The following is a 14590-nucleotide window of genomic DNA, read 5'->3' on the forward strand; positions in this document are numbered from 1 at the left end:
CCTTTCAGAAGTGGTGTGCCGAGTCTTCATTTATTCACTCTGATTTAAGGTTTTGTGTGCCAGTAATACATTTTAACGTTTTTAGAAGGTCTCTTTCTATAACTCTATAATATATAACTGAACTATTGTTGTATGTAAAGTAAATAAGGTTTTTAAAATGTTTAAGAAGCTTCATTTAAAATTAAATTAAAATGCAGAGCCCCCCGGACCGGTGGCCAGGACCCGGGCAGTGTGAGTGCCACTGAAAATCCGCTCGCGTGCCGCAGGTTGCCCACCCCTGGACTAGATCAAACATTAGAACCATGCTCTATCCACAGTAACAGTATAGCCTGAGCAATTATTACTTTCCTGGGTGCCCAGAATAATATTAGTCATCTGGCTCTCAGATTTTGGGCTTTCTAATTTTTAGCAAGCTTGTGGAATCTGCCACTCTTCTTTTTCCAGCACTGGAAGATACAATAGGAACCTCATCAGTCACAGGATGACTGATGGGACAGAAGTGTAGGGCACCCTGTGTATGCCAGGTCATCATTTGTACTAGCCCTAACAAAAAAGCCAGAGACTTTGCTATGCTTGCAGTATACCTGTAGTTGGAGTGCATGTAGCATTAGAAATTCCCACCCAGTGAGGTAATCTAGGTGGTACCAGATGCTTTGTCTAGACTAGGAATTAAAGGTGGTGGTGATAAATTGAGCTAGCTAATGTGATCTAACACCTAAAACTCTGGTCAAAGCAAGAACCTGCCTTGTCATGCCAAGAGTTTTAGGTGTTCAGATGTTGGTTAGTTAACATACTACACCTCTAATCCTAAACTAAACAAAGTCCTAGTGTCAATCTGAGCCTGGCCATGACTTCTGTGTCTTGATAAAATCTTCAGGAAACTTAGCGCTTGAGAAGAACCAGGTACTGTTCTATAAGCTGTAGTGTCAAACATGTTTGAAGAGTTGAGCCATTTATTTAATTTGTCATTTTATTTTGTGTAGCCTGTATGTTTTCTTTCCAAGCTAATGTTATTTCAGTTGCTGGCCAGTTCCTTTGTGGTTTATTTTAATTTCTACTACCATTTCTGCTAGTTTTCCTTTGTTTTGGTTTATTTTCTGTGATTTGTTCTCATTGCTGTAGACAGGTTTCTATAGAGGAGGGCGAGAGAAAGGCCCAAGAACTGAATGTGATGTATATTGAAACCAGTGCTAAAGCAGGATATAATATGAAACAGGTATGTACAGGGCATTGGTCAGGGATGCTCTTGCAGGTGCTTAGCTTCCAAGCAGCAGCTCAGTACTTGCTGTTGAATTTCGCCTCCTGCTGGAGCCTTTCTGAGACCTTCCTATCACCTTACGGAGTTTCCTTCTGTTGACTTGGGGGACTTGCTTTTTGCATGGCTGCACACTGATTCTGTTGCATTAGGTACAGTGGAAGAGGGTCCTTCCTTCCCCCACAAGGAGGCTATGAATGAGACTTAAGTGTGTTGTTACATGAAACTCACCCAGTGCAGACTCATCCTTATTGGTTATTATAATCTACATATTCCCTCAGCTGCTCATTTGGATTGGTCCCGTCTTAGCTGGAGCATAAGGAGGAGGTAAAGGGAGGGAGGGGGTCTCCCTTCCCGGACAATGCTCTATTAAAATCCTTCACTGAAGAGTGTTTCAGTCACAGAAGTCTCTAACTCATGCCTTCTCTCTCCTGTCTATTCCTCCTTCTCTTGCTCTTTCTTTCCTGTTTGCATCTGTCTGTCCAGGCAAATCACCACGGAGGAAGGTGAGCAGAGAGCCAAAGAGCTGAATGTGATGTTTATTGAGACAAGTGCGAAGACTGGATACAATGTGAAACAGGTAGAGCAGCACTGTGCCCTCAGGATGCAAATTCTGCACTTTCCACTTCACTGTGATCAGGGAGATGAGCTGCTTTATGGGTTTTGTGCTGCATCAAATCTTCACTTCCCACTTTACCCTCTGCCTTTATATTCCCAGCCTCTGAAATTCTTCCCTTTAGGCAGTCAGTGTGTTCGTTAAATAGAGGAGGCTCCCTCTCCTGCCAAGCCAAGGGTGGCTCATTCAGGTAGAATGCTAAGGGATCCTGTCAGCAGCTGACGTATTCTGTTCCCAGACCCGTGACACCAACAATACTTGTTGCATATACTGATATGCTAAAGCATGTCAGAGCTTTGGAAACACATCCACCTGTTTTCCCTTCAAATCACAGCTAAATTAGTGTCCTGTGGAATTTCCTTCCCCAGGTGGTGGTGGTTTCTGCTGGGACAGAATTAAACCTTGTTCCATATTTACTTTTAAGTACACCCAACATCATTGCTGTCAGGAAATTCTTCATCTCTGATTTGCACTAGTCACAACATGCTGCAGGGCAGCAGGTTTGGCAGAGAACCTCACACTTGGGTTTGGGGACTTCTCAAACAGTAACTTCATTTTACTCTTTAACTAGATCACTCTGCACTAGTGTAAAATTCTAGGCCTAATCTGCGTGATAGCATTGCTTTATTTGCCTAGCAGAAATTTGTAATGCATGAATTTCTCTAGTGCTGCAAAGTAAGTCCAGCTTTGTGTGTCGTGGCCACAATTACCATCCTGCACCTGAGGCACTATTCATGATTGTCTGAGGTGGGGAAGGAAGAACATGGATAGATAGCCTTTAAGGACTGGCTCTTTTCTATGTGCAGCACTCTCAAGTCAGCCCCTGCACTCCTGGCTCACTGCCTCAGAGCTTGGGTTTCTTTTAACTTAAAAGGTAGACTTTTAAACACCATGTCCCTAGAATCCTGAGCTCGTTCTGGAACAAACTAGATCAGTTTAGAGGTGGATAGCACTATCCAGTAACAAAATCAGTAACAGCTATGCACAGAAGCAGTGGGGTTGGAATGGTAAATTGCTGCCTCTCACTTGCTTCCCTGTTGAGTGCAGGATGGAATCATTAGCCAGCCTGCTCTTAACATCCTGGTATTTTGTGACGTGTGTGGAGCAATGTTCTGGTACATTTAAAGAAATAAAAAAGCTGAAGCAAAATCCTGCACCAGAGGTGTGCTTTGTAGATATTCAGTAACTTACTAAACTTGATAAAATATTTGGACTGGAGTTGAATAAAGTCCTTAGATATTCTTGTGAGGACTGTGTTAATTACTGCAGTGCTGGCTACAATGTGTGTATAACTCTTGGCAAAACCTTGGTTTTCCAACAGCAGCTGTAGAGAGAAAATTGAGTTTTTAATCATTCACTTTCTTTGACAAGTTCTGCATTCACCTGTTGCTTTGGTTTCTGCCTTTCAGCTTTTTCGCCGTGTGGCTGCTGCCTTACCTGGGATGGACAACACGCCTGAGAAGAGCAAAGAAGACAGTATCCTTGTCTGCTATGCAGTAGCTTTCTTATTTCAAGAGTTAGCCAGTTTTCCTTGTTGCCAGGTCTGGCTTGCTGTCCTTGACAGATTGAGGGCAGTCATGGACCTCGATTCAGTTACATCGCTGCAAAGCATAAGTAGCCTTTATATTGTAATGCTCACTTGCATGTGTAAACTGAGGCTCTGCGTCCAAATGTCTTGGCCACTTGTACCACTGGGGCCAGTATTGAGCTTTTGCTGTTTAGGCTTGGTGTGAAATGTGTTTTGATTTGTAATGATTCAGTATGATCTAATCTTTGCTGATTCTGTATTCTGCATGCAAGATGACCTTGGGCGATACAGAGATCCTTCTGACTGGCCTGTTCCCTTCAGAGTGCTGGGTGAAGCCAGTCCCCCACACTGTTGTCGTGCATCATGTCTGCTTTTCAGTGTACAGTACATGTTCTGCTAACGCATCTTCCCTTCTCCGGAAGGTTGACTGAGAGGCTATTCAGAATTACAGAAGAGAGAACTGCCAAGTGGGGCTTAGCTAGAACCATCAAACTCAGCTCCTAAATGACTGTCTCAGACTGAAGGGCAGGAACATGGCCTCTGCCAAGCAACAGTCCATAGAAATTCATTACTTGCCCATGTATCCAGCTAATGCTCTAACAGCAACAGGTAACCCCATATGTGCACACACCTGGTATTATAGCATGGGGTGGAGATGGTCAGTTGTTCTTGAGAAGCATGCTTCATGGGACTAGGGGGTTGCCATGGGCTATTTATGGAGAAAGACCAGTTCAGATTTATAGTAAAAAATGCCCCAAATCCCAGGTCACACTAGTTTAAAGCTATAGGTAGTTGCTAACATGCTGTAGTCAAAGTGCTGGCTTCTATCAAGGAGAGTAGGTGCTGTACTGGGCAGTGCATGCTGATTCAACTGTTATTGCAGCAGCCTTGGTTGTCAGATGTCAAATCTATAGCTGTCACTTCAGTACTTCTTCCTAGCCTCAACCTTCACAAAGGCAGCAGCTCTCTACCAATGCCTTCAGACAGCTGTTGGTTCTGGAGATGTCTGCTTCAAAAAGCAAACCTCATAGGCATCAATGCCAGGAACTATGTACCAAGCCACCTAGGTGGCTGCACTTCTTACCCAGTTCTTAACTGTGGAAACCCCCAACTTTACTCCTGGGTTAGGTAAGGTCTATGCTTTGTCCTATCTGCTCTACTGGGCTTGAGTTGTATTGTGATGCTGTGCCCATGACCTTGGCCAGGTGGCTTCCTTAACTTGTCTTCTACAGTGATTGACATCAAGCTAGAGAAACCTCCTGAGCAGCCAGTAACGGAGAGCGGCTGTTCCTGCTAAAGTGCCCGTTGTATAGCAACACTTCCCCTGATTGGCCAGTCTCACTGAAGAGCATCACTTCTCATTGGCTAGGCAAACCTACTTTCTGTGAACTGAAGAAACAACTAATCAATCTACTAAGTCAGCGAGCTCCCTGTTAGCTGGTGGGGAACAGCCCTGGCTGCCCCTCCTATTGCATGGTATGAGCCCTGAGTGCAGAATGAATGTCATGTCGTCCTCTTTTAGTAGTGCACTTTGGCACCACGGTGCCCTTTACTCCATCCCACATCTTGGGCCTATCTGCACAGGTGTATTTTTCTGTGAATGCAACAAAAAAGCTGCCACGTTAGGAAAAACAAAAATAAAGCTGGGGGTTGGTTTTCCACCTCCCTAATTGCCTTGCATCTTAACCAGTTTTCCTTCCACTCCAGTAATTTTTTCCCCTTCAGAGGCGTCTCCTTTAAAACTAGTCACAATTTGATTTGGCCTTGCCTGTTTTGAAAGTTGGAGGTGATTTGTTCTCCATGTCCTGCTTCCTGCAGAGAGTACACAGTACAGGCTTCCCAGTCCCTCCCTCCTGTGGTTGGTCTTAGCCAATTCCTGGGTCTTTTGAGTTTTGGGAGAAGGAGCTTCCCTGCCCATCTCACTTCCTGCATCAGTGTGAGTGAGAGCTGAGCACTGGACAATCTACTCCCAATCTGCTCTTGCACAAGCCACTGATCTTGTTTGCTCCCTTTGTCCTGTGGTGGGTAGAATTCCCCAGGATCACTGGTTTCAGTTGGATTCTTTACCCTGGGGAATGCTGTTAGCTGCAGGGGAGGAGGTTAGACAGACTTGCTGCAGCATTCAATCTCTGTGGGAGAGCCTGTCTGACTGCATCTGTGGATGACCTGGGCTCTATCTGCAGGCTGCAAATGGATTCTAGAGTTTATCCCTAGGATGGCAGTATTAGGACTGGGCATCCCAGGTCCCATTCTGGTTATCTTCACCTGCAGACATTCTCCTTTTTCTTGTGGAACATGCACAGCCTACTGTCTGCTAGCCAGACATAGGATACAAGCTACACAGTTACTGGTTATGCAGAAATGGGGCTTGCACTGCAGAAGTGGCTCAATCCAGTGCCAGCAGCTCCAACCAATGTGGTGGAAGGGCAGCTGAGCATCTTGTATTCCACTAGATTGAATCTGGGTAACAGCAGTTCTAGTCTAGTGTGTTGCCTATGAAATAGAACATGGTTACCCTCAACCTTGCAGCTGCCTTTCCTGGAGAACCTCCCCAACCCTGTATGCAGGGAAGATGCTAGGTCATAATGTTCCCAGCATTGGGACAAGCAGTAGGATGGGTTTGTTCCCACCTTCAAAGGAGGGGAAGATGGGATTAAATAAAGGGAAATGTTGCTTTTTGTGGCTGCTTCTGTTCCATTAGCTTGGGTTGAGGGAACATCTCCTAGTGACTCTTATGATCATTTTAAAGGGGATTTTTTTTTAAAGTTATTTTTGCCTCTGTGCCCACCCACAGCCCTGCTGTGATCAGGCTTGTCCATTGGCTGAGAGGAATATACAAGGAAGAGATGGAGAAGTCCTGTTAGATCATCCATTTGACCACCTGGTCCATGTAGTGGTATCAGGGTACATCCTAAAGGGAGGGTAGAGACAGTGCAGTAGAACAGGGGCTTGGGTGGGGTGCAGCAGCATAAATTGCATTTCCCCTGGTATAATGCCTTGTTGGTCACCACTTCAGCTGTGTGCTCTTTGTGTGAACCCTGTGGCCCTATCCAGGGAGAGGAATGAACTGTCACTCTTACCTGAATGAACTAACTTGAACCCTGATAGCTGGGATTTCCCTTTTGGGAGCACCCAACTCATGATGCCAGGGCTGGCTCTTCTGGTTGTGTTTACTTAATGGCCAAGGAGCACCCTGCTGCTGGTTGTTAAGATAGATACATTTGGTATGTGGTCAGCATTGTCCCTTCCTCTCCATGTGAGTTGACCTGCAGGGAGAAGCTGGGATGTTTTGTTCTTTGTTTCTCCTTCCTATTCTGGAGTGTTCCCTTTTTCCTACCTGAAGCCCTCAATGGCCTAGTCTGAGTCCTTTAGAACCCACCCCCAGGGTGAAGCCCTGTCCCATACTATGTATATACTTCCTGTTGTGTGGGAATTGCTGATGTTCTGTCAGTGTGTCTGTGTCTGCAGTAGAACAAGTTCCGCTCTCCCCTTCTTACAGGCAGAGATACCCTGCCACTGTGTTGTATTGTTCTCTCGAGTCACTGGACTTTCCTTTTTTGGGGGGAAGGGGGTAGGAGGGGGAGAATAAGTAATCGGGAGGGAAAATCTAGTGAAATAAAATAGTTCACTTTCCACTGCCGTCCCTATGAATGTGCATAATAGTGAGTGTGTGTCTCTGGCCCTGCTGTCTCCTAGCTGTTAGCCAAGTAAGTGTGACTATTAATATGAATAGCGACTGTCTGACCACAGCCGTGTATCACACTAAATAAAGTTATTTCACCAACACCTTTTCTCTGTTTGTTTTGGGGAGAGGACTGCTGCTGCCACCATTTACTTTACTCAGAGCCCCTGCCCATCAAAGGCCAACACCAATTTATCTGTGGAAGAAACAGGTAACAGGCTGTCCCATCTAATGCATTCTTCAGCTATAGATGCTCTGTGAAGCTTAAGGGTTGTCTGGGAAATGTCTTCTGGATTCTTTATGCATCTTAAAAAGAACCTACCACTTTAGCCTTTGGGGTTTTTTAGTCACTGTTTCTACCTGGAAGTTGTACAGTCAGTAATGTACTTGAGTCCTATAACTCTGCTCATTCTGAGACACATGCATACAAAAAGTAAATGACCTAGTTTCATCCACTTTGATGAGAACTATGAAAGAATGCCTAGCAGTTACACAGTTTTAAAGCACTTTACAAACCAATTGTGAACAGAAAGTATTGTACTTTCCAGATGGGGGAAGCCAAGGCTCTGAGAGAAAACTACAGTGCCCTCAGATGATGGTGAGTTGGTTATAGGCTTGGGAGTAGCATCCCGGAGTCCTGACTCCTAGCCCCAATACCCATTGTCTCCTGCTGTAACTAGTATGTACCACTGTTTTGGGAAGAGAATTTGTATTTGCCAGTTGCCAAAGGACGAAGGAAGGAGGTGCAGAAATGTTGTTTGCTCATTTCGAAGTGACCCCTGATAATCAGAGTAGGGGGTGCTGCCAACAAGCAATAAGTAACAGATGCTGCTGCTGGCACTAAGAAGCCTGCTCATCTAGTCTAGCTAAGGCCTATCACCTGTCTTCCATCATGCTGTGAAGTCAGATAAGTCAATGAAGAGTGAAAACACAAACAAGAGGAACTTTTAAAAGTGCTTATGAGGGCCCATGTAAACCGCTAGCTCCCTATGGGGTCTAGTGCGTGCTTGCAGTGAGTGAAACTCACATAAAGGGATTTGTGCAGTAGGAAATTGGGATTGCTGCAAGGCTGTATAGTTTAATACATGATTCTTTCATTGATTTTTCCACTCCTGGCTGAGGGATGTTGCTCCCCTTGGGAAGTTACAGTTGAACAAATTTAACATATTCGGAGATGCTTTACTCTGTTTTTCCAAGACTTGAAGCTGAGTGAGTGATGGGGAGCACTGAAGAAGGAATTTCAGTATCACCCCACCAGTGAGGAAAGCATCCCTCTGAACAGCAAAAACCAGACTTTGCATGGCAGACATCCTTTTCAGCCATAGGTCGGGTCCTACCAGTGAATTGCCAGCTCTAGAGTTGCCTGTCATTACATTCATGTCATGAACATGAGAAATGGGGTTTTTCTGTTGGGCATGGAATAGTCCGCATTATGTACAACCAGGATACAGCGCTAGGTTTGTAAATCCACTTCCTGGATAAGGATGTTGATGGCACTTCAGGGGCCTGTGTGAGATGAGTAGGTGGGCTTAGCATTATAGATAGGGCAGGTAGTACCACCTTTTAATAAGGTTGCCTGACACTTCCCATTGTAAGACCCTGTTTTAAGTTGCTTATAACTTTGCCAAACTATAATCATTGGGGCTGAAATTTTCCATGTCGAGCGTCTGTCAGGCAGAATTATTTTTCAATTTATTTTGGAAATTTCAGACAAAATAGTTCAGCTGTTTCCAAGAATTAGGGTAAGGAAAAATGTTTTGCCCTTTTAAAAACATTTTGGTGATTCCTGCTTTACAAAGCTCTAGTGCTCCCATGCTGTGTAGTAGGGACTGAAAATTTGTCAAAGCGTGGCCCATGTGTCACTAATGTGCCTTTTGGTGTCACCATGAAAATCCATCCAAATTTGATCAAATTATAAGCCTTTGAAAAATTGCAGTTTGCACATGCTTGGTACAGACTTAGATTTTTAGCAGGTAAGACTCCAACTGCACTAGGCATGCTCCAACCTGAGGTTCAGTGAGATTTTCCCTATAATTGCAGTTCTCGATTGATGCAGACCTGGCTAGGTCCAGGCACACTTACTGTGAGCAGGGAGTCTCTCTCCCTCTCTCTCTCTCTCTCTCTCATATTAACCCCCTCTGCTGGGTTCAGGTGGCAGAGAGGAGGAAATGAACTGATTCAAATATAGAGGGAACAAGAGCCAGAGCTGGGGGTGACTAGGACTAGCTGAGCAAGAAGAGTGGGATGAGGAGTTTGGAGCACTTGCTGGGCAAGAACAGGGGCTGGAATGAGATGTCCGAGGAGCAGAGACAGAGATGAGACAGGACTGGGCAGAAGTCTGTGCCCACTAGAACACACCCTTCCAAAGCCTGAAATAGAACCCAACATTCTCAGGTCTTACCATCCCTCTTATCAGCAAATATCTGTTAAACCCACTGACACAACGTCCCATTCCCTTCTAGCGCTAGTCCACATAAAGGATGACAGCCTACTACTGCTATCAGTTCTTTTGTCAGCTCAAATGTCACAGGTCTGTGTGGTGGATCTAAAGGTTCCAAATCTGCTGATGACCCATGTGGGTGTTAATATGATGCCACATGATAATTTTTTCTTTTTCAGTTTGCTTTTTTAAAGTCCAAGAAGTTACCCACAAAAGTATTAAGAGCATTAGTAAGCTTGCAAAGTCCAGCACTCAAAAGTTAGGAAATGCTTGTGTAACCTTAATTCAGCCCCCTTCTATCTGTGCATCATGATACAATCTAATTACTGTACATGATCATATATTATGCTTTCCACAGGACCCCTGCCTCATTCAGTGCACAGGCTGTTCCTGCTCTGGGGCAAATTAGGATTGTGTAGTGAAGGAGACTTGTCTGTAGGACTCATTTATTTGTTGCAGAAGTTGGAAAGTGTGTACTTACTGTGGTTGGAGAGAGACAGCAGGCTTAACCCAGCCGTCAGCTGAGTGAGAGTGGCCATGGAACCCAGACCACAATTAAATACTGGGCACAACAACTGAAAAAACAGGGATGGAAGTGAAGTTCAAAGGCCAAAAATCAGAACCAACTAGGGGACACGAAGCAGAGAACACCCGACAGCATCCACTGCTCCTCAAAGGTGCCTAGAAAGTCAGTGGAACTCTGCCTGGAGATATGACTTCACAAGGGCTCGGAAACAGGCCTCACCGAGCAACCTGTTCCATCCAGCTTCCTCTTAGAGTGATGGATGGCCATCTTCGCCAGCACCAGGAGGAAACTGATGAGGACATCTTGCAGCTTTGTTGCCTGGATGAGGTGTGCAGCGAAGAGGAGGTGCATAGAGAAGTGCAAGCAAAACCTCTTACAGAGGTTCTGGAGGAGCCGGAAGAGGGGTTGCAATCTGACATACACTAGGTAGATGTGTGTCCAGGGTGTCCTCACTACAGAAAGGACAGGTGTCGTGAGATTGTGAGCTGTCAGGCACCTACCCATGCTGATGGATCCTTGGAGGAGCTGTCAACTGCTATCCCTGGCAGTCCATGAACCCAGAGTGAGGTACAGTCTGGCCAACCAGGGTTTCTCGCCCTTCTCAGGTGGCAGTAGGCCCCATCACTTAGGGTTGGGGTGGGACATGAGGGCAAGGAAGTGGATGGTGTGAAGCATGAGCACATACAGACATTTTCTGGGCCCAGTGTGGCGATGGACCATCTGGCCCTTGTTCAGCCAACTTAGGGGATTGGGGTGTACAGAGGCTCGTGGGACAGAGGTCCATTGAGTTCTGGAGGGCCAGGGGGGAGCAGAGAGGAATTGCCTGAGAAAAGTGAGAGAAACAGGAGGCAAGGATGGCTTCACCTCCTGGAGCACCCGAGGGAGGAAATGCAGGTGGGCAGCCCATGCGCTGGCTGAGCACCATAGGGTCCACCTCATCCCTCCATTTTTTGGCCAGGAGGGCTCCAATTCTGGTGGTGCACCAGAGGTTTGGTCCTGGCTGGTGCCAAGGGGGACTCTACCATTTCCATGAAGAAATGGGGGTTGTGTAGCAGGGGTTCTATGAGGAGATCTTCCCACTTGACGGCCACTATGGCCCTGGTTGCTGAAACTAGCTTCTAGGTCCTGATAAAAGACTGGCAGCTCAGAGAGGTCTCGCTGGAGAAAAAAGAGCTGCTGGTTGTATTGCAGGTGAAGGAGGAAGCATACATCAGCACACTCTATGCCAGCCTACCTGCATTACCACAATCTCTGCAGGTGGAAGGGGTGGACCTGGCTACAGTTGCATACCAGGCCCTGTCTGCCCTCCCCCAGATGGAGGCTTAGGACACCTGCAGAGAGCCAATGCAACCCTGGCCAGAAAAACTCCAGAATCTTTTGCTGGAGGCCGGCCAGGGTCCCTGGAGGTTGGCTCAGGGTGTTGAGCTGGTGCCACAGCATGGACTGGACTAGCTGGTTGATCAACAACATCAGCTCCAGCACCTGAAGGGAAAGGCACTGGAGCAGCTCTGTCCATCTCCACAACCCGTGTCACATTCTGGTCTCTAGGTCAATCCAATTCTCCAGCAGCGAGGGACCAATGGCAATAAACCAAGATAGAGCAGTAGACCCTACAGCTGGCACAGTATGGGTGGGAGGGAGGCTACCTGTCCCTGACTATCTAGACTAGCGCTCGACTCCGTTGACCCAGGCAAAGGAGGCTGCCAAATAAACGCTTGGCATGCCTCCACCCATGCTAGGACTCCTGGGTCCTTAACCACAAGAAATACATTGTTGGCATATGTCGACAGGCCTACCTGCAAATCCAGCTCCTGAAAGACCAACCCAGTCATCCTCTTGCAGGGCAGATGGAGGAATGGTTCAATAGCACTGGTATAGAGCTGGCAGGACAGTGGGCAATAGAGGCAAGCGGGACCAAGAGGCCGTGGGAGGCAAGAAACAAAGAGTGTAGGAAAGGGCCTGGGCACAGAACAAAAAGCAAAGGTTGGGGCTTGGGCAACCTAGGGAAGGCAGGCAGGCAAACAGATGGGGGTCCTGGGCAAGGCAGGGGAGGCAAGTAACAAACAAGGGGGAAGCCCATAACAAATGGAAAGGGGAATGAACTGCAATGAGAGGGGGACCACACAAGATGGGGGGCTGCAGTGAACTGCAAGGGGAAGGGAACAGGATAAATGGAGGGGAGCAATAAACTGCAAGTGAGATTGGGGCCTTGTGAGATGCAGGGGACGGGGGGGGGGAGGGGGTTGCAAGCCATGAAAGGGAGGGCTGGTGGGCAGGCAGGAGGAGGAGCCCCATCAGCCCAATGCAAACTGAGGGGAAGGGAGGTGAGGGGAAGTCCAAGGGGGCATGTGTACCCACACGCGCTTGCAGAATTAGGGTCTCTGGTACAGCAACCGCACCCACATAGTCACAGGTGTGCAGGGAATGAGGCAAGGGAAGAACAGTGTCATGGTTAAATCAGTTGAATGCTGCCTCTGGGAAATGGGTTCTATCCCTGCCACTGCTGCAGAGTTCTTATGTGATGCTGATGCTGGCAAGCCACTTAAACCAAACTTTTCACAAGTGGTCGCTAATTGTGTGTTCTTAATTTTCTAGTGTCTGACTTGATACCTGATTTGCAAAAGAGCTCAGCACTCACAACTCCAACTGAAGTCAATGGGAGCTGTGCTTTGAACATATAAAATGCTATATAATGCTAAGTACAGTACTTTGAAAAATCAGCTCCTAGGAATCTCAAATTGGGCACCCAAAATAAGTGAGCACCTTTGATCTTAATCTCTTTGTGCTTCACTTCCCCATTTGAAAAACTGGGATAATATGCACTTGTGAGGTTTGTGAAAATGAATGTATTAATAGTTGTGAAGCACTTAGATACTATAGAGGGAAGTGCATAAAAAAAGCTCCAGAGGAAATTTTAAAAATCAGTCTTGTGAGCAGATTTGAATAGTTGGCAGTAAATAAGGCCTGGAGTCATGTATTGAACAATGCGGAGAAAACAAAATACTGAATCAATAAGTGAGCTCTGTGCAATAGCACTGAATGAGGCAGGTTCCTGTTGAAAATATAGTATGTGATCACGTAACATAATGCATACGTACAAGGGGACTGAATTAAGGTGGCACAAAGGGAGGGCTGGTGGGTTGCACAAGCAATCTTAATTCTAGTCTTTTCTGACTACAGAGTACTTGACTTTACAATCTTAAGAATGTTCTTTTAGTGTTTTGGGTATGTTCTTTGTTTTGTTTTTGTAATTGCAAACCATTAGTTCTTATGAACGGGTCTCCTTGCTCATGCACAGAGGAGAGAACAAGAACTGAAACATAGTATGAGTAAGAAATTTTCTCAAAGCATAAGTAATTCTCCTCTTTAAAGGGGAAGAAGAAAAAGTGTGCTTAACCTGAGAAGTGAAACGGGTGGGTGAGAAAGCAGCCTGTGACTGAGTCAGAACTGGACAATAAACCCACATGGACTCATGGGGTAAAATAGCAAGTACCCGCATAGAGCCCTGTACTAGACCTTGTCTACACTAGAATTTACTTTGGTATAATTTACATGGCTCATCAGGGATGTGAATAATCCACACACCTCTGAGCGGCCTAAGCGCCAGTGTTGATCAGCAGACAAGCTTCTAGTGCAGCTGTAACCTGAGATGAACAAAGAACATCTTGTTCTGACTTACTTGCTCTGCAAGCCCTTTGATTCCAGTGAGGTTAGATTGGAGTGTAATTTAGGGCAAGATTTAGCCTGTTGTCTATGTCTTAACTTTGATGACATCAGTACAGCTTCTTGTGTCAAAAAGGTTTTTAAACTTAAACTGGGCACCTCCTCTCTTCCCCAGTGGTGGGTAACTCCAGGGCATTGAATCGAATGAGTCTCACTGGCATTGGGAAGTAGGGGCCAGACTGGTTGTGTGCCAATGCCTAGACGCTGGGCTTAGCCCCAGAGGTGGTCCGGCTACATTTCAATCCTGCATGTAGTGATGCCTTTCTAGTGCTATTATTCTTTATTTTTTTCAGCTCTGCCAAGGGCACCCTTCCCTAGCACTGAGTGCCCACTCCCTACATGAAGAGTTACAACACAGACAGCTAAGGCTATTTCATCGCCTTGCTCCAATCAGGCCACCTACTCCTCCATCACTAGAGTGTCTGCAGCTAATGGACGTCAGAGATCGCAGCCTTGTGGGCCAGCTCCGCACACCCTGGTTGTGGTTAGGGTTGCCAGGTGTTTGGTTTTCGACTGGAACACCTGGTCGAAAAGGGACCCTGGTGGCTCTGGTCAGCAACACTCTGACCATTAAAAGTCTGTAGAAGCAGCAAAGAATCCTGTGGCACCTTATAGAACAATAGCCTCTTGCATCCGAAGAAGTGGGTATTCACCCATGAAAGCTCATGCTGCAAAACGTCTGTTAGTCTATAAGGTGCCACAGGATTCTTTGCTGCTTCTACAGAACCAGACTAACACGGCTACCCCTCTGATCATTAAAAGTCTGGTTGGCAGTGCAGCAGGGCTGGCAGGCAAGCTCCCTGCCTGGCTCTTGAAAAGT

The 14590-nt window shown here is 46.3% G+C and overlaps 1 protein-coding gene across 5 annotated transcripts in view; it reads left to right on the forward strand.

Annotated features, from left to right (window-relative positions):
- The window catches only part of RAB41 (RAB41, member RAS oncogene family), a 30728-nt gene extending 16487 nt beyond the window's left edge, over positions 1 to 14241 (forward strand). For 2 of the 5 annotated variants that reach the window (XM_045030389.1, XM_045030388.1), the window contains exons 6-10: positions 1123 to 1216; positions 3281 to 3347; positions 4632 to 7292; positions 7630 to 7679; positions 14064 to 14241. In XM_045030389.1, coding sequence (XP_044886324.1) covers positions 1123 to 1216; positions 3281 to 3347; positions 4632 to 4696 — 226 coding nt within the window. In that variant the 3' untranslated portion in view covers positions 4697 to 7292; positions 7630 to 7679; positions 14064 to 14241. Of the gene's footprint in view, positions 1 to 1122; positions 1217 to 1741; positions 1836 to 3280; positions 3349 to 4631; positions 7293 to 7629; positions 7680 to 14063 lie in introns of those variants that run through there. The other 3 variants (XM_045030387.1, XM_045030386.1, XM_045030390.1) reach the window with 3 other exon arrangements.
- The last annotated feature ends 349 nt before the right edge of the window (positions 14242 to 14590 follow it).

This window comes from Mauremys mutica, chromosome 9 (genome assembly GCF_020497125.1).
Source record: "Mauremys mutica isolate MM-2020 ecotype Southern chromosome 9, ASM2049712v1, whole genome shotgun sequence".
In the NCBI taxonomy this organism is placed as follows: Eukaryota; Metazoa; Chordata; order Testudines; family Geoemydidae; genus Mauremys; species Mauremys mutica.